The following is a 23,640-nucleotide window of genomic DNA, read 5'->3' as shown; positions in this document are numbered from 1 at the left end:
AAAAGCTTCTAAATCATAGAGGGGAAGTAAGTCCAGGAAAAAACACTTACCCGCAGTAATACTCTCACTTATAGACCAGTACGTCTGGTCTCGTACCGGCCGCCACCAGCGAGCGAAACACAGGTCGGAGTTAGATCTCCGAACAGCAACAAGGCTGTTGTTGATCATGGGCACCGTGTCTATGAGAACTCTAAGCGCTCCAGGGCGACTTTCCAGCTCGCAAAGCCTCCTGTGACTGTCACCGCCGTCGTTGCACGTAGGGGACGGCCCCGTGGTAGCCTAGTCTCATGAGAACTCTCGTAGAACCGCGCTCCGGGGTATCGAGGGTGCCGTCGCAAAAATTAGGGCCTCCGGGTATGGTCGTGAAGGTAAGTTCGCGCGTTCTTCTGAGCTGGCGATGCAGAAGAGAACGATCCTCCGAGTCCAAGTTCTGGTGAAGTCCCCCCCATCCCCCCATTTCAGGGACTCTCCTCTTGGCCTGCGGCTGAGTGCAATCCCTCCTCGCTGTCCAAGTTTGAGCATCATAGCGCCCGTAAACCCAGAGCTCGCCAATGACCCCGGTGCCGGAACGCCTCTGTCTCAAATTATAGACGCCTAGTGGAGGTTGCAATTCGATAGAATCGTATCAGAGCACAGCCCCAGGAGACAAGGCGAACATGACCACAACACGATTTGTTCGAGGTTTCAATTTTGGATGAAAGGGGAGATGGACACTTCAGAGTACTCCGTCCCGATACCTACCTTGCACCAAGCCAGGCGTAGAATGTTCGATCGTGTCTTGTCACCCGGGTGATTGGCAAGCTTGTCCCCCGTGCGATGGTGACGACAGGGGAGAAACGTGGGCTTCGTCCAGGGCATCGTAGGGCAGCACTCCAGAAATAGAAAATGGAGCGATCATGATATGGAGTTTGTCGCGGGCAACAACTACAGCGAATTAAATAGGCAATTTGCCTCTGATTTTCTTAGGAAGGTTTCACAGTTGAGCGCAAGATTCAGGTATGTTATTAAGTGATTATTATTAGGTTTATTAGAGCTGTAGTGCAACAAGACGCTTTCGCAAGTGAGTACAGCAGTACAGCAAGTGGTATACATACGTAAGGCGGGTACTTCGTACAGGCCAGCGTTTTTCGCTGCCATCCGCAATACAAGACACAGCAGGATCCTATTCAAACCCCATAAAACAAAACTCTACTCATACCACCAAACCATCATACAAAAAGCCCCTCCTCAACAAGGCTATTTACATCACCGCCCGCAGCCTTGACAGCTCGAAGGGCAGCCTGCGACAACCTCCGCCTTTTATCCATCGCCTCCTTATCCCTCCTGGCCTTAGTCTTCGAAGATCCACTGGGCGCAACGCCCGTGAGAATTTTCCTGCTATCGTCGGGCGTGTAATTCACGAAGTCAACGGCACCTCCGGATTTAGGTCTATGCTGCGCTCTGGACCACGATTTCCTGCTCGTCTTAGGCGACTTGCGCTGTCGGGCAGCGGACGAACTTGAGCCAGGAGAGGATGGCTCAGAGTCGTTCGAACGCGTCGGGTGCATTTGGCTTGGAGCTGATTGCTGCGGTTGCCTTGAAAATATTTGAGCGGTTTGCCGGCGGAGGACGTGGTGCGGTTGCGGAGGTGTGTCGGCGTCCTGAGAGCCATGCTGCGCCACCCGCGGAACGTTTTCCATCATAAGAGGTTGCTGGGTTGGAGCTTGAGGTATTTGAATCATCAGTCCTGATGTCATGTTCATGGAGTTTAGTGAACGCTCGTTGTTGCCGTATTCTAAGTCGTTCTGGAGCTGGTGAACAAGGTTCCTTGTTGCTAGCTGAGGGTTGGTGTGGAAGCCAACTGGTAATGGCTGAGCCATTGGAGCTGCCGAAGCATCATTCCACCATATTGGCATCTTCACATCAGACGGAGGATACACGGCTGAGCCCTCAAATGTGTTGAGGTCTGGTTGTGCTGGCGTCGATGGCCAGAAAGATGCGCTGTTGTGGAGTTGAGGCGTGATTGGGAAGTAATTAGAGCTTGTTTTTCGAGAATGTCCCCCGCACAATTCGGGAGTAGCCTGGGGGGTATCATGGGTAGTCGGTGTAGTAATGTTTCGAGGGAGATCATTATCAGTCAAGTGATCTGGTTGTTCCTCTGCCATTGAAGCTGTTGCAGCCGAGATCTCGAAGGAGAGGCTTGTGGGGTTTTCCTCAAACTCGAATTTGAATTTCGGTGCATCCGCTGGGAGCTTGTCTTCCCAGTGGTCGAAATTGTTTTGGCTGTGGTTTGAATGGCGTGCCATCTTAGGCAAGGAGCTGGTTTTCCTTATAGGAGTCCGGTAAGAGCTTTGGAGGTTTCCCGTGGCCTTCTTAAAGGTTTTCGAGATTGATTCTACTAGACGGGCCTTCCGTCGGCTTCCGGCTGCGATAGATGGCAATGGAGTCGTAGGCAAAGACGACTGTGAGAATGCCGGGATTTGAGGGGAATATAAGCTGATCCCCTCAAGCGTGAGTAGCTCGCTGTCAGATACTGCGGCTCTTCCAGAGGTCTCGCTGTAGAAGCCATTCGTTGGTGCCCGGTTATATTGGGACGAGGCTGCGGGAGGCTCCGCTGCCCATGGGTTGCGCAACTGAGACTGGTGATCGTTCGAGTAGATTGCAGCATTGTTGTCGATGCTAGCAGGTGTATCAATTATGTCGCTGTTGCTACTGAAGCCTTCCGTAATTTGCTGGTTTGATGAACCAGTAAAGTCCTGGCCTGCGCAATTGCCCGGGCTGAATGTGAGAAATTGGTCAAAGAATTCGCTGTCTAGGTCCTCGTAGCCGTGTCTGGGCAAATCAACACTCTTGTCATTTGGGGAAGAAGAAGCGGTAGAGAAAGACATTCTGCAGGAGATTGACTCAGATGTCAGATGTGATGTATGGTAGGAATGAGTGTGATTCCCCTTGGCCTGTGCAGCGAGATGTATGCAGGTACGGATGTTGCTATGTGAATAAACAAGAAAGCAAACATGCAAAACAGTCCAAGAGGGGTTATTTATGTAAGAGATCAGATGGACCGAGAAACACTTCCCAGCCATCTACAATACCCTCAGATTACTAGCATGACAGGCACTGAAGAATGTGGAGGCGCCCGTTTTGGAAGCCTGGCACGTGACCTGCAGATCAGGATATTGTACTGGAGGTAACAAAGAAATGAATTCCTCGAGGAGGTTATTTCGGATACGCACTCCAGCCACGACATATTCGGCGGACATATCCGTTTGTGGGGTGGTGTGCCGAAGATCCCTTCATTCTTCTAGAGGGCGGGCACCGCGGTCACATTCCTCGACATCATGTCCATCTCATGTGAGACACAAAAGCTCCAGCGCCCAATCCGAAGCCTCAGAGAAGGTCGGGAAGTGGAAAAGATCGGAAGGTAGAGCTGGAAGTAGCCTGAAAGTCTGGTTGCGGAGAGGAGCAGCAAGGAAGCCCATCGAGCTCTCCGGGACTGGACAACCGCAAGAGGAGAAACAGCTGCTCCCAAACTTTTGGTGCGCGTAGTGCACGATGATCCTTATCGGCTTATGAGAAAAACGTGGCAGGTTTAGTTGGAAATAGAGTTCGGTCTGCCGCACGCTATCAAGGGAATCCTTAGCGTTTCCGGACATCGTGGACATGGCTTAGACTTCTTGCCATTCGCTGCAGCGATGAACTCTATGCAGCCATTTCCCCTGGCTATAGGGATAGACTTAGCCCATAAGATCGACCGGAAGGCAGATGGATGGTGCGGGTTCAAACTTATATATTAATTAGGCGCACAAAGTCGGAGCACTACTCGGTCACTACTGGAATGCTTCACGACCGTAGCCAAACTCTATTTTATTTGAGCCAATAATCATGTTATTACAACCTTGTGGCATTATTTTTCTGGCCCTGTTGTACATATACTTACGACCATGAAACTATTCATAACCGCTCGTTTTTAGGAAGAGGAGGCATAAATGCCATTCCTTTGAAAATCGTCAGCAAGCCCTTGGGTTATCGGGGGCAAATACGTACCGCCACCACCTGTGCCCTTGACACTCTGGCTCAACCCGTCGCCACTAATACCAGATTCCCCTTCTTGGATACCGCCGGAAGACCTCGAGATGACATGGCGCCTCAGCATGCTTAAGACCTCGCTATCCTTCCATCTTACCGGCACAGGGCGATACGCTGGCTTGAAGGTCCCAACAGTTTGCGCCCACTCTCCACTTGTTGGCTGAGTGGGTTTCAGTTCCTCCGTCTCTCGTTTCGCACTTTGGGGTTGATCAACAGCGCCCTCAGCAGTCTCCGGCGACGTCGGCGTCGGCTCCTGGGTAGCCCAATAATATATATCCCAATCGTTTTCGTCTAAGAATAGGTCGTATTGTGCCAGTTGTACTGGCGTCATATCTCGTAAATGCGCTTCCGCAAAAGTAGAGAGCAAGAGATCACTCTCTAGAGTTCCTCTCTTCCGACTCTGGTCTGCAAATTCCGTATGTCAGCTAGTCGACTTGTAATAACGGTTCAGCATATGCGAACATAATAACCTGGCTCTCATTGTGGGAGGGTCCTCGCCCGTTCTACGCAAGGGCTCAATCTTGAATTTTGCTCCTTGCAGCTCCCCAACACCCATTTCATCACTGTAATCTTCTTCAGGCCATCCTTTCTGTGTGCCACCCGTCATGCGCTCCGTATTCTCCGGTACCGAGTCTATGGGGGTAGGCTGGGAGTCCACCGACGAAATCAGCTCAGGTGGTGGCGTTTGAGCTCCAACGCGTGGCATCTTATTAGAAATGGTTGAATTCGTATTGGTAATATGCGGATTGAGGGTCTTTTCCGTCTGTATCTTACGGTGACCCGGTGCCGTGTCGTGCTCTTTTGCATTTCCTGGTCCAACCATGCGCCGCGAAGAAAATGTCAATTGTCGCGTGAAGACCATTGAAGGTCTCAAGGCCCGAAAGGCCATTGTTGCTGCAGACATTGATAGACAATAACTCGACTGCCGAAGCGTTTCGTGGTTGAATATCTTTTAACTCAACCTGGTCGAGAAACTCCGGAACCCTGGGGAACCTCGGAAGTTAGCTTTGCGTCATGGCGGCCGCATTAGCCACGTGATGCTTCCCGGCTTCTACTGGAGTCTACGTACGGCGGTAGGTACCTAGGTACTAAAGGTAATGTATAATAGATTTTATGGCAAATTTAGAGATCTTTGTAGCTCTAGAATAAGTGCTATTTATGTCCTGCAATGCCCGAATTCCAAAAGTGGTTTTGAGCGCTCTCTGGCCCCTTAGGTTCCAAAATAATAACTTTTCGTACAGTTGTTGCAACTCACCAAAGTCATTGTATAGGTTTATCGTCTTATTATAATGCGTCCTAATATAGTTCTTAAGGTCATCGGAGCTCCCTTCAATCGGATTGAAGTATGGCGAATCAGGGGGCAGATACTCAACTAGTACACCCTTTTCGGCAAGCATATCTAAGACACTCTGACCCTTGTGAATAGTAGAGCTATCCATATCTAAGACGGAATTAGGCTCCGTCTAGGGGCTGTAAAGTGGCAGAACGTCCTGTTCTAGATTAAACCATTGCTTGGTTCTTTGAGTCATAGGGGGTGTTTCCATACTTTCGTCTCGATATCATTCATAAGCGAAGCACCTTAACGGCCAATGGGTGGTCTATTGCAATACATAGATGGATTCAGTTCGAGTCTACTAATTTGGCCTACATAAGACGATACAACTGGCTCGCGCTCCCATATTTCATATCTAGCGAGCAAATCCCGTTGATGCGCATTATGAAGTATCGCAGTTACAAAACCAACTTTTAATCGTCTTCCACTGATTCATATCCGCTCCATTGTCAAGATATTGTTTCAGCTTCCCTTTTCCTTATGTGGCCCTCACCGGACTCACTAACACCTACTGATATCCGCCCAATGTGCAAAACTCTAGCTCCTCTTGATACATATCCATATTAGACTAGTCCCCTAGAGAAAATATCAGGGAGGAGTGTCGGTGTCTGGTCTAGCGCTGAGGTGCCGACGGGCCGTGGTTTTAGTTGCATATCCGGTTGTAAAATCAGAGTCTGATCCCAAGGAATGGAGAGAATATCCAGATGTAGCCACACTAATCCCCAGGCCTACTATAATAGGAGAGTCTGTGCGGAGAGATATCGTATCTGGTGCTTCCCCGTGCGATGTATTCTTCGGACCCTGGTCATGGAAAATATCAACTTCTTCACTATCGCTCCCAAACACAAATTGTTTCCATATCTCGTCAGGCCCTTTCTTTTCTGTCGACATGCAAACCATAGGGGCCCCAAAGCTTAGTTTTGGTGCTGGAGAAGTAGGAAAATTAGCTGCTTTGGGACCGGAGGCTGTCCAATGCTCGTGTGTATTCTCGGGTACCACCCTCAGCTCTATCCAGTCTCGGCCGCCCAAAGGTGATGAAGCTAAAAGATTCATTTGGGGTTCCCTTTCCTGTAGCTGCCTCCTTGGTTCAAGCTGGAGCTGTTTGCAGCTGCTCTGACCCAATGCTGGCCACAACGAGGAATCACATTCTAAAATTTCTTTATGTTGATAGGGTTCGGGAGACTCCGATTCTGACGGGTCTCCGTCACCTGAGTCCATATAGCCATCTCGGGGTCCGTATTCTGGAGCCGCACTAATTTTGGGACTAATCAGAACGCTTCTGTTTTCCGCAGGAAGGGTTTCATCTATTCCATCAAGTCCATCGTCGTTTTGGAAAGACGTCATCCAGGTTTCCCAGACTTTATTATCCATGATCTGGGAGGCTGGGACCGAGGATTTAACTCGCCCTACTTCCGCTGTAGTACTTTTGGCCATTTCAGAGGTGTCAGTTTCCAGTAAAGAGGAAATCTTGTAACTCTTGGGCAATGGGTGGTGAAGTGATGCAGATGATGAAGAGAAAATAGGCCGAGGATGCCTCGGAGTATTTCTTGAATCAGAGTTCGGTAGTGAACTTGATTGCAGGCCGTCAGAAGTATGTGAGTCGTCCTCATTGCCAAGAAATTGCCACCTCATCTGGAACGAGGGGCTGAGCCCATCTGGAAAATTGTTGGTGACTTCGGCGTCCTCATCTGGCTCTCTGTTCGAGCTTCCACGGTATCCATGATTGATATTTCCGGCACGGTTGTTGGAAAGGAGCGTTTGAGCATACCAGGATGCCTCATTTCGAGTGTTTCGGTCGCCTGTAAGGCCTTCAATCCGCAAGTTACCGTAGTAGTTGCTAGAATCGTCAGTCCCGGGTTGTATTTCTTCGTTGCCTAGCAGCATCACCTCCGAGGAGTTGGACGGCGGCGGAAGGGATAAAATACTGCGTTTCCGGCTGGGTGCTGACCCTGAGCTAATACCAGGTGGGAATACCTTCCCTCCAATGGATATCTTGACGTCGGGTCTTCTGGGGAGTTGTCCTGCATTCAAACTAGGGCTTTGGCTTAATTGACGTAAGTTTCTTATGGGGTTTGGGGATATTGTTTGACGTCGTGCATTCCTGGTATACTGGGCCTGGTGACCATCTGTAACTTTCCTCCTCTTACCAACCGCATCTGCATGTTTGGGGTTTGTGAAGGTAAGCTGTGGCGGCCTTTGAAACCCAACACTAACCCAATCCCCTTTCAGAAGTATCTTTCTCCTCTTGTCTGATAACGATTCTTCGTGTTCGGTATCGCTCCCTTCGCCTGATTCTGGTATCGATGGCTTCCGCTCTCGTTTTACCTTTTTGGGGATGGGAGGGGGGGTAGCGTTGTAGAGGTCAGCGCTCGGCACCCGCTCGGGCTTCATTGGAACAGATGGATGATGTTGTATAGGCTCACGACGGATGGAATGTTTAGCACCACCCTGCAGAATCGTGTGTGTAATGGGCGGAAAAGGACCATTGCTTTGCGAATCGACAACATTTTCCCTGCTGCAACTTCTTTCTTGAAGGCTAGAAGCTGGAAACCTGGACTCTGTAGGGATGCCTGTGTGGAGCCCATGAATTCGATCAAGGCAGGGAATTTTGACTGGTGCGCTCTTCTTTGCACTGAGAAGTTTCGCCTTGGCTCTGGCAAAATGCTGCTGCTGCCGATGTTTCAAGGGATCAATTCTAGTGAAATGCCTTTGAAGGTGGCCACCAGTCCAATTCATCGGATATGTAGTGGCGATAGCCGGTGCATAAGATGGCCGGACAACTTCGAGTATGTTATTTGAAGTGCATGTAAGTAAACGGATAAAGGGCAATCTAAATAGTAGCGGAAACTCTAGCTGAGTGCTGAAGGTGAGTTGATGCCTCGCTAATAAAATTCAAGACAGGGGGAAGTCCAAAGTGAATGCGGGTTGCTAGTTGGGGTACTTCACTTTCGAACCGATACGGCCAAACTAAGGCAGACTCTATAGCTTAAAAATGGGCAAAACGTTTGGTATACTTCTCAAGACTTCTTTAACTACCCTCGAAGCTCGAACCAAGGTTAAGTCGGAAAATATGGACGAGATACTTCGCCATTTACTGTCAACTGAATACTTAGTATAGTAGACCCAACGACAAGTGGCGAGGTCACAAACAAAACATGAAACCACCGGTCCTCTATTTTGAGCTTGCTAATTCTAAAAGAAGGTGGACCATATCCATATAAAAATATTTCTCCCTTATAAACCACCGACTCGCGACGTCATTCCGGAGCGATGAATGCAGGAGGAGTTGATAGATACGGGTGCTTTATCGTGGCGGATCCGGAACTGACTAGCTATGGTGCTTTTATTTTCGTGTCGAGAGAGCAAGCCGAAATATTGGAGCTCTATCCCACGTCGCGGACCCAACTCGGGACCAACTGACTGGTAGACGTGGAACAGGGGCGTTAGGAAATGGAGATCAAGATACGGCAAATAGAAACCTACATATCATCAAGCATGATGTGCGAACCTTGTTATTTGACCACTAAATCAATGGTAATGCCAGGGTATCATACTTTCCTATCCCAAACGCCTCCTAATATACTCAGCCCAGATCCCCAAATCCTCTGTAATCTCTAGCATCCTTCCCAAATCCGCAGCAATCAACCCCTTTCGCCCACTCTCAGCATCTTCATCAAGCAAATTCTGTGATACAACCTCCACAACACCATTGAGCTTAATATCAAACGTGACATCGGCAGTTTCTTTCCTACAAGGAAACACCACACGTAGACGGAGTAAGGGCTGTGTCGTCAAAGTAACATCCATCTTGAATGCTTCATGTTTCCTTACCGGAGGTTGAGACATAAAATCCGCAAACGCAGCTTTCTTGCTCATTGTAGGATTAATGTTGGGGTCCTTGGTTATAAGTTTCGAGTCAGCGCCGAAAGTCTTTCCCAAGACTGTGGAGAGGAACGCGTATTGACGAAGAGCTGGTAGCATCTCAACCAATTGCCTGGGATGAGAGAAGGGAAGGTCGGTTAACTTGCGGCCATAGTCAATTTTCTCAATCAGCAACGTATTTCGATGGGTCTGCGTAGATTTAACGCCTTTACTATCGAAGACTGGGACTGTGGACTCCGTTTCAATTGTTCGTGCTTCGGTAGGTTCGATGGATTCGTTTGGACTGTGGGGAAACATAAGGCCGTCGAACGTGGTCGTTTGATACACGTCGAGGTGAGAATTAGCATTTGTCGAACTGTAAATCTGCATCGCCAGCCCCATGGGCACTATAAGGGGAGGGTCATATTTCGCTACAAACATGGCCTCCGGAACCTTCTGAGTCGAGGATTGGTCGATGTCTTCCATTGCGTCTGGTTTTACAGATGGAAGGAGCATATTGTCCGGTTCCAGCCAATCCAGTATAGGGCCCTGTGAGAAAATCTCATCGACTTCAGAAGCAGCTTTTTGGATGCTAGGAGATATCCAGTTCTGCGACACCCGCAGCGGCGGAAATACCAAGGCAGGTAACGGGGCACACTCCACTAGAAGAGACCAAGTCCTCTCCGTCGTTTTGGTACTGGTTGGCGTGACTCTCCGTTTACTCTGCCAGTAATCGATGCTTAGTCCGAGCCTGTCTCTGGTGTGCATGGCTGGCTTCCCACTTTTTGTACACATCGCTGTCCTCTCAATATACGCAGTATCCTTCCCCTCCATATCAGCCTGTTCCCGCAATCTCTCCGCCTCCCATATGTGCAACCTCTCAAGACTTTCATAGATCCCCGCAATAGCCTCATGACAGTTAAGCCCTGGAATAATACTCAGCTTATCCAGTGCAGCAAGCCGCTCTAGATTGGCAGCAAATCGATCCAGCATCTTCGTCAACGGACTCTCATTCGGGCCCAATTGTAGATCCCTCAGCAATATATCCCCCGCTTTCTCTGTGTGCTTTGTGACAAACTCCGTGGATTCAGGAAATGATAGCGCCACCTTCTTAACCACGTTATTCGAGAAATCAATATCGAGGGCAAGTGCTGAACCAGCTATAATCAATGTTCTCATGCTGCCTCCGCTTCCCATATGAGTTTCCCACAAACACTCCAACCCCATTCGTCGTGCCAGTCTTTCGATTCCAGCTTCGCTCAGGCGCCCTTTATTATTCTGTAGTGTAATGGTTAGAATGTCATGACTATCACTACACCTGGGTAAGGGTCAAAGGCACCTGTAAGATTTCCATAACCTGCTGCAACTTTCTCTTCCTTTCATCCTCGTCGCCCCTCCCTCCAATACTACCAAGCCCTCCTATACCCGTCCCCGCAATCCCATCAAGCCCCAGGTCCGCAAGCCCCGATGCGCCTCCCAGGGCCATCGCCGCAGATGGACTGTCATACCCTACGCCGAACGAGGAATTCGTAGGATGTCCGCCGCCGCTGGGATATCCGTAGACTGTATTCGAGTTCGCGGGCGATTTCTTCACCTGCTGTGGTGAGAGGACGACGGACCGGGGGCCATGGGGAGAAAAGGCTGGGTGGTGATTTGAGGTTGAGAAGGGAGTTGAGACCGGAGGGGTTGCAACAACTTGAGGCTGTTTTCCAGGTGTCGGAGTAGCCATTGCAATGAACAGCTAGGCAGTCAATGTTATGATAGAGCGTGTGAATGCGTTATCATCTTCTGTATTTGAGTGGCTGGAGAGAATATGGGCGCGAGTATAAGATTTGGTGAGTGGTCAATTGAAGCGTGTGGTTGGGGAAATCTGGTCGGCCCGCTTGACGATTGTCAATCCGCAACCCAGAACAGAATCGCTCATCATTAGTACATCATCAGCACAACAAAACATAGGTTTCGATTCGGGGAACACGGGATGGAAACAGTGCGGTTTATTATCTAAAAGCGCTAATAATACTAATGCTGCGTCTATCGACTCCTCTAATAACAATGCCGAGTCTCAGAGCTATTGCGCTGCCCGTTGATCACTCGCCCAATGATCTTTTAGAATATGACCAGTTCAAAGTCAAAGCTAACTCCCTATGATATATATTCTATACTGGCAATGCTCATCTCTCTACCCGACCACAACTGGCGGAGAGATCCCCTCTAAGACTTGTCTTATGCTTGAGCATATTTCGATTCCGGAAATTTTCAAGTGCTGTGGAGTGGCTGGAGCGTCACTATTTTTGGAAGACATTCCACTTCCTGAGCATCTCTTAACGTTTCGACGTTGCAAATTTCCCGCCCTGTCTTCAAAAACACTCTTTTCCTTCTCTTGGTAAAGCAAAAATTCGAGTTGCTGTTGGATTGCCGCCGCTTGTCTCATCTTTCCAGGTGCTGAAGTTGGGCCCTTCATCTTTCCAGTCTTGGGGTATTTGGCAGTGAACTTGTCCAGAAGATATTGACCCCAGCTTTCATCAATGGTATTTGCATGTGCAGTACGACCAGAGCCTTCCTCTGGAGGTATGAATTGTGGCGATACGTCAACCAAGGGCCCTTTGATGCGCCTGGCCCTAATTGGGAGTCGGTGAAAAATGGGGGGAGACTGCGGTGTCAGAAGAGGACGCGGTTGGAATCCAAGTGTATTGAACCATATCGGTTGCTGGTGAGATATCTGAAACCCGTAAGGTGTTTCAACCACAGGAATCGGTACGAATATTGGCTGCGGGAAATTAGGTCGAGGAGTCGAAGAATCGTGAATCCTGACATCTCGATGTATAGCCTGTCGGCTTAGAGCATCGTTTGACGAATTGTCGGAAACGGGTGGCGTGAAGATATCAAGCCAAGCGGGATCCTTCTGAGTGGTAATTTCAGCAACAGGTACTTGCGTGCGCCTTTGAGGGGTATCAAGTGAGTGGAAGTCCCGGCCAAGTGGTATTTTTGAGTGAGATATTCTTCTTTTCATTCCCGAAAAATCTCGAAAAGCAGGTGCTTCCGGATTCAACTTCTTTGCATCGTTGAATCTTGGTCCTGGTGTAGGTTCACTTCTTGTCTGCCTGCGACTTGGCTTGCCAGTGTACCGATCTTCGACATCGTCAAGCTTTAGCGATTGCAGAAGCTTCAAAAGCTCCTCATGCTCGTCCTTCTTCAAGTGCAAAAAGGTCTTTACGGCCCGAGTAAGATTGCTACTTTGTCGTTTTGGACTCGGAGAAACAGGCCTGAGACGAACTGAGGGTGTGCTTTGTCCAGACGTGATCGGACCGCAGGATATGATTGCTGGGTCCCACCTGACTGACTTGTTGCTCCCTGGGGTCTGCGCTTTGCGAGGAGTGTTAGGGAAAATCAAAGCTGATCTGGTTATTTCGTTCAGATCGTCACTTTCTTCATCATCAGCATCGGTGTCGTTACAAACAGGCGGCTCATCTCTTTTAAACTTAGGAGTGGATAGAAGTGACACTGGAACTCTGGTCTTGACCGGGCGAGGATGGACCGCAGCTACCTCTGAGAGCTTAGCCCAGCTCCCAACATTTTGTGGGGTAGTTCGAGCAATGTTGCCAGTAGACTTTGTTCCATCGAGTGGCTTAGGTTTGGGAGAACATAGGGTGACACGGGGAAGCTTTGTGGCCAATTGCGGCCGGAGGGCCACTCGAGGAGGACGGTTCTCTGTTGGAGGCATGGCTGCCACGGAATGATTGCACGAGGTGGATTGGCCCCGCGAAAGCATAGGATGCGGAAAATCGTACGTTTGCTAAAAGACTATGTACACGGAGACCAAGGAATGGCGTTTACGCAACTGCTCTCTGGTCCTTGTTTGAGCTCTCAAGGCGACAAGACAGGCTTGGGGTCTGTTTAGAGAAATCCGGGTACTATCTTCGGACCCATCAGTTTTAGACCTTTTTGGTGTAATGGGATGTATTCCTTACTCCAAGTGGTCTTAGGACCCCTTGTATACTTTAATGTTGATGCTGATGCTCTAGTCTGTTCTCGGCTTGGCTTGCTAACGGCTACTTGCAAAGGTAAACTCCCCAAAGGTAGTCGTTCGTCCAACGGGAACTTAGGAAAGGTGATCTCGGCAGGAAATAAGAAGCAAGTAGGAATGTTGAGTCAGACGCTTGGAACTTAGGATAGGAGGGGGTTGGAAGGTTATAATTGCGCTTATATCTGTTGTCGAGACAAAGGGGAAGGAGCGACTGTATGCACACCCGAGAGATACAGTCTCAGAAGGAAAGAGTCATTCAGAATAACTTATTGGAAACTATGTAACTACGCTGGAGAATCGCCAACTCCAAACCCATATCGGAACCTTGAGAATCGAGACCAGAAATAACATCACCCTACACTGCAGCGTGCGCACCCATCCATTGAGCAAAGGCAGCCTGGCAATATCAGTCTGATGCTCAGGCCAAAAACAACTGGGAGGATACTTACAGGATTCCTCGTCTGCAGGAAAATTGACCCGGGTCCAGTAAACTTACACACAAGACCTTCCCCTGACGAGAGCCCGGAGATAATGCCTCCGGAGGCTACCCGCTCGAGAATATACTTCGTGTTCCAAGCAACCAGATGGCCGTTATCCACGACATATCGTTCACCATCTGCCAACTGTTCTGTTTATCAGCATATTCTATCAATGACTATAACGTAGATGTCCAAACTCACGTCTTTCCTAATGATAGCACCGAAACTACTGATCCACAACAATCCTGTCCCACTCATTTTATATACGAATAGTCCCTCGCCAGAAAACATAGCTTTTCCAATACCTTGTCTCTTGTAATCTTGAATCACGCCCTGAGTGCAAGCAAGGAAAGCATCGCGCCCAACTGACCATTGCTCGCTACCATCGAGTCGAATATTTGTAATATCACCCAATGTAGATGGTGCGAGGAGTAGTTCTCCCGGACCCGTATACGTCGAGCGGCCCATCTCACCACCTGCGATTAATTTCTTCATGGAGAACTTGATAGCCCCTTTCAATGTGATGGTTGGGGTCATTGCAATCATTGCACCTACTCAAGATTAGCCGACAAACTAGAACATATGATAATATTGCGCAAAACCTACCAGGCTTTACAGTCAGAGGACAGCCCATAGCTAGTTGTATTGTCACGATGGTATTTGTGTCTCTGTGGCTAATGCGGTAGCTTCCTCCGTTGAATGTTCCTACATCGTCTTGTGTTGTGCTAGCTCCAACAAAATGGGCTGATGATGGAGCGCCGTGGTCAAGATTCAATGGCTGGCTAGTATCCAATGTGGCTTTCTCCTGCTGATGCTCTACTTTCTCGGGCGGCGGTGCGAACCCTTGTGGTGGCCCCTCATATGAAGGAAGCGCTGTTTGCGCTTGAGGAGCGGCAGCAGCAGGTGCTTGGGCTGGTTGCTGGTAGGATGTACGATGGGAGAAATTTGGAGGCGGCGCGTACTGCTGTTGTTGAGGAGGAGTGGCCTGGGGAGGAGGATAGTTTCCGCCTTGCGACGGGGACGATGTCTGTGGCGGGGGCGGGTAGAATTGGTGGGTTGTCTGATTAGGAGGAGGCGACGAAGTAGGAGGAGCATAGTGTTGCTGCTGCTGCTGCTGGGCTGTGATATCGAATAAGTTACCTATGCTCCATCAGAGAGCTTAGGGGGATCATGTTCTTACCTCCATTCCCATTGCCCGGAGGAGCTGCTGAGAATTAGCACCGAATGGTTCGACTAAGTTGGCGGTACATACGAGGGTAATACGACATATTGGGCTATCTTAAAGCTATTCCAGTTGTTCTTTGCTTGGTTTTCGTCGTGGAAATAGAAACCAACCTGGTTATCGCTCGTAATTCAGCCTCGCGAACCCCACACTTCCGAAAGGAGTTTTCAAGTAGGTATGCTTCGATCACTCACAGTGCAGGTCGTTCTCTCAATGGTAGCTAACCTTAAGTCTCAAACGGGCACCCGATTGAATTTTGCAATAAGACGAATAGCAATAAATAAAAAGTATGATATAGAACAAAGGATGGATAAGGAAAACAGCTCGCCCACCCACATTCCAACTTAAGGTACTTATGCCCCTCATGCTTCGTACCGCGCGCGCACACACTGACAGCCTTAGCTGGGGGCTGTGTCTATTTACAACGGCGAATCGGCTGCGAGAGAAAACTGCACAGATGACGGTGCCCCAGTCGGGCGCTTATGGACGTCAAGGAGCATCTTGGCGCGGGGTGTACAGGCAAAGGCCAAGAGGGCGTGATTTGGCGAGAGCAAATGCGTATTATAGAAACTCGTACAGAGCGAGGGAGCGAGGATTGTGAGGCACGTATGGGTTAAGACAGAACACAAGAAAAACACAGGTGATTCGGCCATATAGCCCTTGGCTGTGCTTTTCTATCTTCGGAATCATTTAATTGCACGCAGGTCTACTATGTACTTTGTACTTTTCCCCCCGAAAACCACCAGATGCAAACGACTCCAAAATTCCCAAAGCGATGCTCAATATGCCTGCGAGACAACTACGACGTCGCATAACTATAGGTTCCGCTTCCTGGCCATCCTTTAACCTTGTTGTCTTCTTCTCTTGCCGACCTGGGCAGAGAAACCGGTCTTGATGGCAGTGACACTTCGTCGAGATCCGCATGAGTTGCAGGTAATGAAGTACAATCTGTTCTCTCCCTTGTTGAGCTCGGTGTCCGGTGACCGACAGGTCTTGCAAGTAACATATTCCATGATATATCGCCTGAGGACGTTTTCGACTGAAAGTTTACTAATTAGCTTGCATCTTCACTGATAGGAATCGTGTTTGAACTTACTCTGTTTCTGCTGGAATCGACCCTTAATAACCAGTCGTCTACTGCCATCCACCGAACCACTTGTGCCCAACTCAGCAAACAAATACGAAGTGACGTGCTCGTCTGTTCGCTTCATCCTCTTGCAGATCTCGGCAATATTGGCGAAGATGGTTTTCTTGTTTCCTTCACGCAGACACTGTGGGGGTGGGATCTTGTAACTTCTTGAGCCGCTCGAGGCGTGATCTGGGTTCTTCTGTGCGAGGAGGGTAAAGAACCGGGAGAGGAGGAGTTCGTATCCAATTTGTTTCGACTCATCGTGTTGCCAGATCCCAGTGCCATTCTCCATATCACCCTCATCGACGGGGGCTTTCTCGACCGGCGCCTCCTCATCGGCTTCGCCCTCCTTGCCTTCGAGCTCGAGGGCCGCAATTCTGGCTGCGAAATCCTCTTCGTCTCCTTCCTTGGGCTTCTTGCTCTTCTTCTTCTTCTTCATCGTGGAAAGGTCCAACCCGCCATCCCCAGCCTCGGCGTCACCAGCATCAGCATCCGCATCCTTGGGTTTCTTGCTCTTCTTCTTCTTCATACTCTTGAGCATATTCGCGACATCGTCCTCGTCTTTCCCATCTGCATCCTCATCGTGACCTTGAATCGGTTTAGCGAGCGTTTCCAAGCGCGATGGATAAGGGGCGCATACTAGATGAGTGCGACATAGCCGTACCTTTTGAATCATCGTGGGTGTCTCCCTTCATTGTGACTGCGCCGTTCTCATCTACGATCGTGGTGCCTTCGCTGAATGCAACTGACTTGCGAGCTTTTCGCTCGACGGGAACCTCCTGTGTGACGCTGTTAATAAATTGTTACTCCGGAGAATGGGTGGGGTAATATCCTACTTCGGTCGCCATGATTGCGGTTTGGGAAGTTGTAGGAGTACGTCCGAATGATACAAGAGCCGGTGTATCTAGATTTCGGATGATTGCGAGTTATGCGGATTCGAATCGAAGGTTGGGTTCGGGTTGTTTGCCTGCTGATAGTGTTGAACTCGCCACACAAAGCCGTCGAAACTTGAACTCCCGCTTCGCAAGTGGAAGTTGAAAATGTGACTCAGCCCTGGACATCACGTGCCATGCCCGGCTACGGTGGCCGGGGAAGCCGGTGCTCGGCTTCAATCCAGGCCAGGAGCTTGTTGAATCGAGGGAAGATATCTACGGGCCACATAATAAAAGTCCACTGCAAGCAAGCAGCTCATTCCAACTCCAGATCCTCAACATCTTCAATGTATCGGTTGTGTTGGCGGTAGCGCTCCCCGTGCTCCATCCCCCCCGCCGCTCCCTGAAAACGCCCCCATCCACATCCTCAACAATGTCCGCATTCGATTCTTACATCATCCAAGATCCATCCCCGGAGTCCTCGAACGAGCAGGATGAGATCGATTCTCTGCCCTCCTCGATAGACAGCAGCGATCTGGATTCAGAAGAGGGGGACTCGGATGCGCAGAGAGAATGGGAGGCCAGCTTGCAGCAGCTGGAATTGCTGCTGACGATGGTCATTGTCCCGTTCGCCGGAAAGTACTTTGGTAGAAAATTAGCTTATTGGAGTATGTATATCCTGCGCATCCCGAGAGCTCGTCTATTGACGGATGGTTGCTGATTGATATATAGGCTGGGCGAAGTACATGGAGTGGATATATCCTGTCGAGGTTAGGATAACGAATAAGGCGGCTTTTAGAGCTGCCGGTGCAGTCGAAGCTGCTGCTTCCCTTTGATGATAGGCATGCTTTAGAACGGAATAATGAACACGTATTAGATTTATACGTGGGTCCTCAAATATGCCTTTATGCATTATCGGCGTTCGAGGAGCGAACACTGAAGGTGCTGTATATATTGTTACTCTGGCCAGTTGTACATATGGCACAACTTTCTACTCAAAAATAATCGGGGAACTTTAAAAGACACGAATAATCTAAAAGTATGTTTAGAAACTTAGATCCAATTACTACAGGAGCGTGGTGGCCAGATGTAAACCCATTTTATATCCCAGGTTCCATTGATATCTAACCTACAACCGAGACGGTGCTTTTCTGATCATACAACCGTGCGTGTTCCCTTTCCCAATTACTTCATCTCCCGATATATATACATTACTGCCAGAGTTTTTAAAGCTGTGCAAATCGCTGATTGCAAGCCCAAAGTTCATAAATAGTACAACGCAAACGTTTGCCCCACGCCATTACCGCGGTTCCAATCCGCACAATTTCACCTCCTCCAGCATGCCTTACTTTAACAGTCGGCCATGATGCATAACCGTGGACCTTCACCTTCCACTACTTGTTGAGGTATCCGCATCAGACTGCAACCCCTGGGACGCGGTTAGTTGTTGCATCAAGGCAAGGTAATAACAACCAAACAAGCAGCCAAATCGCACGACGCAAGAGGGCCGCTTACCAGTTGTTCCTTAGATCTGGGACATGGCTGGCGCACCTCTGCGAATGCCCCCGCGGCCGCCCATGGACGATCGAGACTGTACCAGGTCCATGATAAATGAGCCGACGTATGATGCCCAGAGAAACCACATAAATGCCGTGCTGGCTTGGAGTTCCCGGCATCTTTTCGACATGTCGCCAGAGCCGTTCGTCAATCCATTAGAGATTAGGTAGCCCTGCTCGATATGTTAGAGTTGGCAAGAGCGGAAATGCAGATAGGGAAAACTTACATGGTTGCTACAGCTGCGAGCATGTAGCCTAGCAGCCAAGACGATGCCGGAAGTAAATGTGAAGATCATCGCAAGCCCATCAAGGACGAGGAGGAGAATGGGGAAAGCGATGCTCTCAACGAAGGCTGCCCCGAGACCGTAGAGTAGGGCAATCCAGGAGAATACGGAAGCGAACAGCGCATAGTTGATACTAGCTGGGTTTCCGGAAAAGGCGTCGGCAATGACATTGCCCACCAATGCCATGATGAGCAGAGTCCATAGGAACTGCGAGGCCCGAAGGATGATCTGAACTACAGAAACCATGATGTTCAACGAGTTGCGTGATCTTGATGGGGGAGGTAGGGGTGGCGGTGGAGAGTAGCAAAGACGGAATAGCTGGAGTTACTGCGGATGGGCTGGGACCAGAGTAGAGTGCTTGCTCTGAAGCTGTATGTTGTATGGTGTGGTGCAAGTTGTGTGTTGTATGGTGTATGGTGGTGGAAGGGGCGGCGGAGGTAGCGGTGGGCTTTTATTTGTATTGCGGGGAGTTCTGGACGGATTGCACGGAGCTCCAGCAATGATCTCATCAACCAGAATGCGCTTATCTGGAATTGAGCTAGGCGCCTAACTCAGATGATGGGCTGATCCAAGGCCAATGATTCGCGATTATCCTCCGCTTTCTGGGGGCTAATTGAAAATTATCTGTATTTGGGTTTGGGGTGTTTTGGTTTCAAGCGTTGCTCTTTGTTTCTTATCGTCGAGTAAGTATGCGCTCCGTTCTGGCCATAGGTTGTTGTATTTGCACTCGTATGACGAGGCCCTACGATGGCCGGGCAACGCACCACTGTTGAAACCCGATTTGTTTTTGCCCGGCGGCAACGAGATCCTGGGGCTGTACGAGGTATAATCGGACATGTATATACCTATACTCTCCCTTCGGAAACACATTCCCCTTCCGATCTTCTCCAGTGTCTCCCTATGCTGCCACTACCGCCGCATTCCGAGTTTAAGTTCCACAACTCTGAAAATCTTCCCATGAAGTGGGCCAGGTCCAAGCTCCTCCGCCCAGATACTTCGTAGATGCCCGGAACCGTACAGTGTTAGTGGTATCACGAGAGGATGACGCAGGCGGCTCAACGGTTGCTTGGGATTCACACCGAACTTCCCCTTTGTGACTTGGAGTGCAATTCGATTTAAAGGTGCTCCTACCAAGCTATCTGTTGCTAATTAAAAAATTCAATTACACTGCGGAGGAAAAGCAGTTCACGGCAGCTGCTGTTCTTCCAGGCTGGAGTTCCTGCGGGCGCATCATTTCATGCATTGTCGAATTGCCGGTGACTGCCGGAAGTTTTACCGGGGCTCTTATGTCACTAGCAAAGCATATCACCAGTACGTAAGGTAGGTACCAGGTAGGAGCTTGGAAAAGTTCGTCATAAAACCTCGCAGTTGCAAAACGACCAATTGATCGGCGATGGCTGAAAACAGATAAATCGTGCCAAGCTTGCATTCCAGGCCAGAATGACAAAATAAGGATTGGCTTTCTTTTTATTGCTAACCCCAGGTAATTATTTACTCGAGTACCGGCACTCGAGTATCGACTTCCTAATAACAAGTGCCCTTAACTAAAATCCATCTCTCTTTTACTACTACACAATTGCTATAAAATAGTAGCAATAACTACTGTTATTCTATTCTATTAGTATATATAATAAGAATATTACTTGTAACTAGAAGATCTAGAATCTATCGAGTCAATTTTGTCTTGGTTTATATATTTTAGAATTATTTAATAATTATATAACTTAGCTACTTTACTTTTACTTTCTTTTATAATATATAAACTAGTCTACTATCGAGGAGCTGGAAGGACTGTTAGTAATACTAGGAGGAAACGTGGATTAAACAACCAAAAGATCGTAGGTCAAGTGAGTAGGTAATTTAGAGACAGTCGCATCGTCGCGTATCGTCAGCTGGTCAGGTGGCAGAAAGAGGACTGGATATAGTTCAGTGTTCTGATAAGTGAATATTCAGGGCGCACCTAAGTGGTGTTATTCGGGACGACTTATAGTCACAAGATCCAGTAATTAATATAAGTGTGGCGACTTCAGTGTATTCGTGTTCTCTGGCCGGCCAGCTTCTCCCTGGCTCAGCTGTCTATTGTGACCTCTCTGCATGCGCGTCTGTAAAAGGTAGAGCGAGAGCCAGGAGCTTATAAGCTCAGATGGTCTAACTTATCTACTTATCTAAGTATCCAACTAATACAATTTAGAGGCAAAACAGAGGAATATGAAGTGGTTGAAGCTGCCACCATACTACTTGTAATCAGTTAAAGCCTATAAGTTAAGTTACAAGATTTATTATTATTACAACTAAACTGTTGGGAGAATAATCACGTGAGCGCGCGTGCCTAGTTAGCAAGCTAGTCCCGATTAGGTGTGGGGGGGTATATCCTCTTGGGGATCCACCCCTCCTCCCTAATCCTACTCTCCTAATACATCGATTAACCACACCACAGCCTACCAGCACGTACTGCGTAATACACGTAGTACCGTGCCCTGGGCAGTGGGTGGACCGACATAAACTTTATATAATGGAGCTAGAGCTTGACTTAATATATATAGAGAAGCTTTTATGGAAAACAATAAATTTAAATTACTTTTACCTTTTAAGCTTTGTTTAATTTTATATATTATATTTCTTTACTTTTTATTAATTAATAACTTATTTTATTTTATATTACTCTACTAGATACTTAGTTTTGTTAGAAAGGCTCCCTGTTACTGGCAAGTATTAAGTACGCGCGCATAAGTCCAAGAAGGTAGGCAAGGCACAAGCTAACTCTAGCTAAAGTGCGGCGTTTATTTTGGATTTATAATTTATATTCATATGTTTGGCCAACATCATTTTTTTTATTGCGTAGCTCATCACTTGAAAAGTAAAGCAAAGCCCTATCTATATACGTGTATCAATATTGCCCGCAGTAAAAGAATCTCAAGTGACCCTCCTCCTAAATTGCACTATTGGGCCGTTGCGCACAGAGATATAAGAGTCCTGTAGTTGGAAGATGTTCTGGTTGCGTTTTCCCCATCCCGCAGTTGGAATGCCCTGCCCAAGGCTGTTTTCACCAGTTGGTGGCTTTCTAACTTCCAATATGTGCAGAGTTCGAGCTACTGTTATTGACAGCTCTAGAATAGGTATATTTTTTCCAGGACAGGATCCAGGCCCTTGGGCAAACGGATGAAAGTTGGCACGAAGGATATTGACATATTCCTGGGTTACGCCTGTGCTTTCATCGGGAGTCCACCGCTCTGGTCTAAAAACTTCAGAATCGCCGTAGAACTCGTCATTGTGCCCTGTTGCCCAGCCAGAGGCGCCCACAATCGTGCCTTCTGGATAAAAGTCCCCATTGATCATCGCACCACCTTTGAGGACCTGTCTTGGTAGCTCGCTAGGGCCACTTGGACTTAGACGCATAGACTCGTCAATACAAGCTCTAAGGTATACACACGATGTCAGCTCCGGTCCGTAAACAATGTCTTCTGGTGACAAGAATTTGGAACGAATTTCATGAACAAGCTTATGGAGCCTGGTTGCATCGCGAGTGATGTAGAACATCAGGGCCGCCAAAGTTACAGATGTAGTGTCTGTGCCACCAACAATGAGCATGTTTGCTTCTGCATAAAGTTCGCTATCGCTGTATGCAGGACGGCCGGCCTCATCTTTTGCATCACACAGAAACCAGAACATATCCTGTCGCTGGTCGCTCATGGCCTTCTCTTTCTGCTCTTGATACAGCGCGAGGCGTTTGGTAACACAACTTTGCACAAAGCGGATATAGTTCTTGATATGGGGAGGAGTAATCGTTTTGAAAAGAGTGTCGAGACCGCGTGGCTTGAGCCAAAGAATCAGATCGAGCATAGGAGAGCGTGTCAGCTAAGTTTTCGGCATCAGCACAAGACTAATTAGGCAGTCGGGGGATGTTACCGGATAGAAGAACTGCATATATTGTACGACCGCATGCGGAATAGATTTGAACGGGTTCTCGCCTGGTTCCTTAATATCAAATGAGGTTCCAAAGCAGAGATCTCCCATGATGTCGAAGACAAGCGTATCTGAAAGATCTGCAAAGTTCACTGGCTTAGACCACTGGCCATCGTCATTTTCGGCAACCAATAACTCATCACAGCGATCGACATGCTTGATTATGAACGGCTGCGAGGCCCGAAGAGACGGCTCCGTAAACGATTGATTCAACATTTTACGGCGCCTAGCGTGCACCTTCTTATCTCTTGTTGTGAAAGTGTTGACATCATCCTTGTCTTTTTGCCACGCTTTGTAAAAGGGGGCTTTTTGCACATTCGCCTTTTGGTTGTAGATATCACGATATGCTGCAGGATCGCGGAAGAGGACAGTGTTAGGGGTTATGCGGATCTTGGGTCCTGGAGCTGTCAACCTCAAGCCGGACATGTCGTCTGCCATCTTACCGTAGATTTGGAAAAGCTGCCACAACCAGATATGTCGATCACCGCGCATAGCATAGTACCAAGAGGGCAATCCCGATATTCTGGCCAGAAACGGTCCAGGGACATTAGATAAAGGGTGGAGGAACGCATTGTAGAAGAGTTGTCCGGTAACCTTCTCATGTTGGTTCTAGCCTCTGTAGCATCGAAGGTGTTGGCAAAAGTACTTACTGTTATGAAAACAAGCGTAATGGCAAATACCACCCAGCTGCCCGGGGTGAGTCCGGCAATAGTGTAGATGGACATAGTGATCACAGAAGATCTATGCGACAGCGAACACCTCAACTTTCAAGTACCTGCTCGTATTAGAAAGCTGGGGAGATGTATCTTGACGGAAGCTTTTCAGTGCAGCTTTGGGAGAGAGGAGGATAAT

The 23,640-nt window shown here is 48.5% G+C and overlaps 10 protein-coding genes across 10 annotated transcripts; 1 reads left to right on the top strand and 9 right to left on the bottom strand.

Annotated features, from left to right (window-relative positions):
- Window positions 1-1,208: 1,208 nt before the first annotated feature.
- On the bottom strand, window positions 1,209-2,867 carry BP5553_03411 (uncharacterized protein; the record flags this gene model as incomplete). The annotated part of the gene is made up of 1 exon (XM_032012034.1): window positions 1,209-2,867. The coding sequence occupies one exon, from the start codon at window positions 2,865-2,867 to the stop codon at window positions 1,209-1,211; it is 1,659 nt and encodes a 552-aa protein (XP_031871727.1).
- Window positions 2,868-3,930: 1,063 nt separating this feature from the next.
- Window positions 3,931-4,954, bottom strand: BP5553_03410 (Succinate dehydrogenase assembly factor 2, mitochondrial; the record flags this gene model as incomplete). The annotated part of the gene is made up of 3 exons (XM_032012033.1): window positions 3,931-3,974; window positions 4,024-4,470; window positions 4,528-4,954. The coding sequence occupies 3 exons, from the start codon at window positions 4,952-4,954 to the stop codon at window positions 3,931-3,933; spliced, it is 918 nt and encodes a 305-aa protein (XP_031871726.1).
- A 1,032-nt stretch (window positions 4,955-5,986) lies between these two features.
- Window positions 5,987-8,134, bottom strand: BP5553_03409 (uncharacterized protein; the record flags this gene model as incomplete). Its single annotated transcript, XM_032012032.1, has 1 exon — window positions 5,987-8,134. One exon carries the CDS (start codon window positions 8,132-8,134, stop codon window positions 5,987-5,989), a length of 2,148 nt encoding a protein of 715 aa, XP_031871725.1.
- An 822-nt stretch (window positions 8,135-8,956) lies between these two features.
- BP5553_03408 (Uncharacterized protein) lies at window positions 8,957-10,988 on the bottom strand (the record flags this gene model as incomplete). The annotated part of the gene is made up of 2 exons (XM_032012031.1): window positions 8,957-10,537; window positions 10,599-10,988. 2 exons carry the CDS (start codon window positions 10,986-10,988, stop codon window positions 8,957-8,959), a joined length of 1,971 nt encoding a protein of 656 aa, XP_031871724.1.
- Window positions 10,989-11,438: 450 nt separating this feature from the next.
- On the bottom strand, window positions 11,439-12,980 carry BP5553_03407 (uncharacterized protein; the record flags this gene model as incomplete). The annotated part of the gene is made up of 1 exon (XM_032012030.1): window positions 11,439-12,980. The coding sequence occupies one exon, from the start codon at window positions 12,978-12,980 to the stop codon at window positions 11,439-11,441; it is 1,542 nt and encodes a 513-aa protein (XP_031871723.1).
- Window positions 12,981-13,638: 658 nt separating this feature from the next.
- Window positions 13,639-15,030, bottom strand: BP5553_03406 (Altered inheritance of mitochondria protein 24, mitochondrial; the record flags this gene model as incomplete). Its single annotated transcript, XM_032012029.1, has 6 exons — window positions 13,639-13,680; window positions 13,733-13,906; window positions 13,964-14,313; window positions 14,369-14,881; window positions 14,943-14,966; window positions 15,015-15,030. The coding sequence occupies 6 exons, from the start codon at window positions 15,028-15,030 to the stop codon at window positions 13,639-13,641; spliced, it is 1,119 nt and encodes a 372-aa protein (XP_031871722.1).
- Window positions 15,031-15,826: 796 nt separating this feature from the next.
- BP5553_03405 (Translation initiation factor 2 beta, aIF2beta, N-terminal) lies at window positions 15,827-16,961 on the bottom strand (the record flags this gene model as incomplete). The annotated part of the gene is made up of 4 exons (XM_032012028.1): window positions 15,827-16,023; window positions 16,081-16,701; window positions 16,754-16,892; window positions 16,950-16,961. The coding sequence occupies 4 exons, from the start codon at window positions 16,959-16,961 to the stop codon at window positions 15,827-15,829; spliced, it is 969 nt and encodes a 322-aa protein (XP_031871721.1).
- A 457-nt stretch (window positions 16,962-17,418) lies between these two features.
- On the top strand, window positions 17,419-17,821 carry BP5553_03404 (Uncharacterized protein; the record flags this gene model as incomplete). Its single annotated transcript, XM_032012027.1, has 2 exons — window positions 17,419-17,653; window positions 17,718-17,821. The coding sequence occupies 2 exons, from the start codon at window positions 17,419-17,421 to the stop codon at window positions 17,819-17,821; spliced, it is 339 nt and encodes a 112-aa protein (XP_031871720.1).
- Window positions 17,822-18,510: 689 nt separating this feature from the next.
- Window positions 18,511-19,011, bottom strand: BP5553_03403 (putative Non-classical export protein 2; the record flags this gene model as incomplete). Its single annotated transcript, XM_032012026.1, has 2 exons — window positions 18,511-18,714; window positions 18,769-19,011. 2 exons carry the CDS (start codon window positions 19,009-19,011, stop codon window positions 18,511-18,513), a joined length of 447 nt encoding a protein of 148 aa, XP_031871719.1.
- A 2,727-nt stretch (window positions 19,012-21,738) lies between these two features.
- BP5553_03402 (Benzoate 4-monooxygenase cytochrome P450) lies at window positions 21,739-23,513 on the bottom strand (the record flags this gene model as incomplete). The annotated part of the gene is made up of 3 exons (XM_032012025.1): window positions 21,739-22,680; window positions 22,732-23,397; window positions 23,439-23,513. 3 exons carry the CDS (start codon window positions 23,511-23,513, stop codon window positions 21,739-21,741), a joined length of 1,683 nt encoding a protein of 560 aa, XP_031871718.1.
- Between the last annotated feature and the right edge of the window lie 127 nt (window positions 23,514-23,640).

Source organism: Venustampulla echinocandica (genome assembly GCF_003357145.1).
Source record: "Venustampulla echinocandica strain BP 5553 chromosome Unknown scaffold_1, whole genome shotgun sequence".
Classification (NCBI taxonomy): Eukaryota; Fungi; Ascomycota; class Leotiomycetes; order Helotiales; family Pleuroascaceae; genus Venustampulla; species Venustampulla echinocandica.
This window is presented reverse-complemented; position numbering and strand designations above follow the sequence as displayed.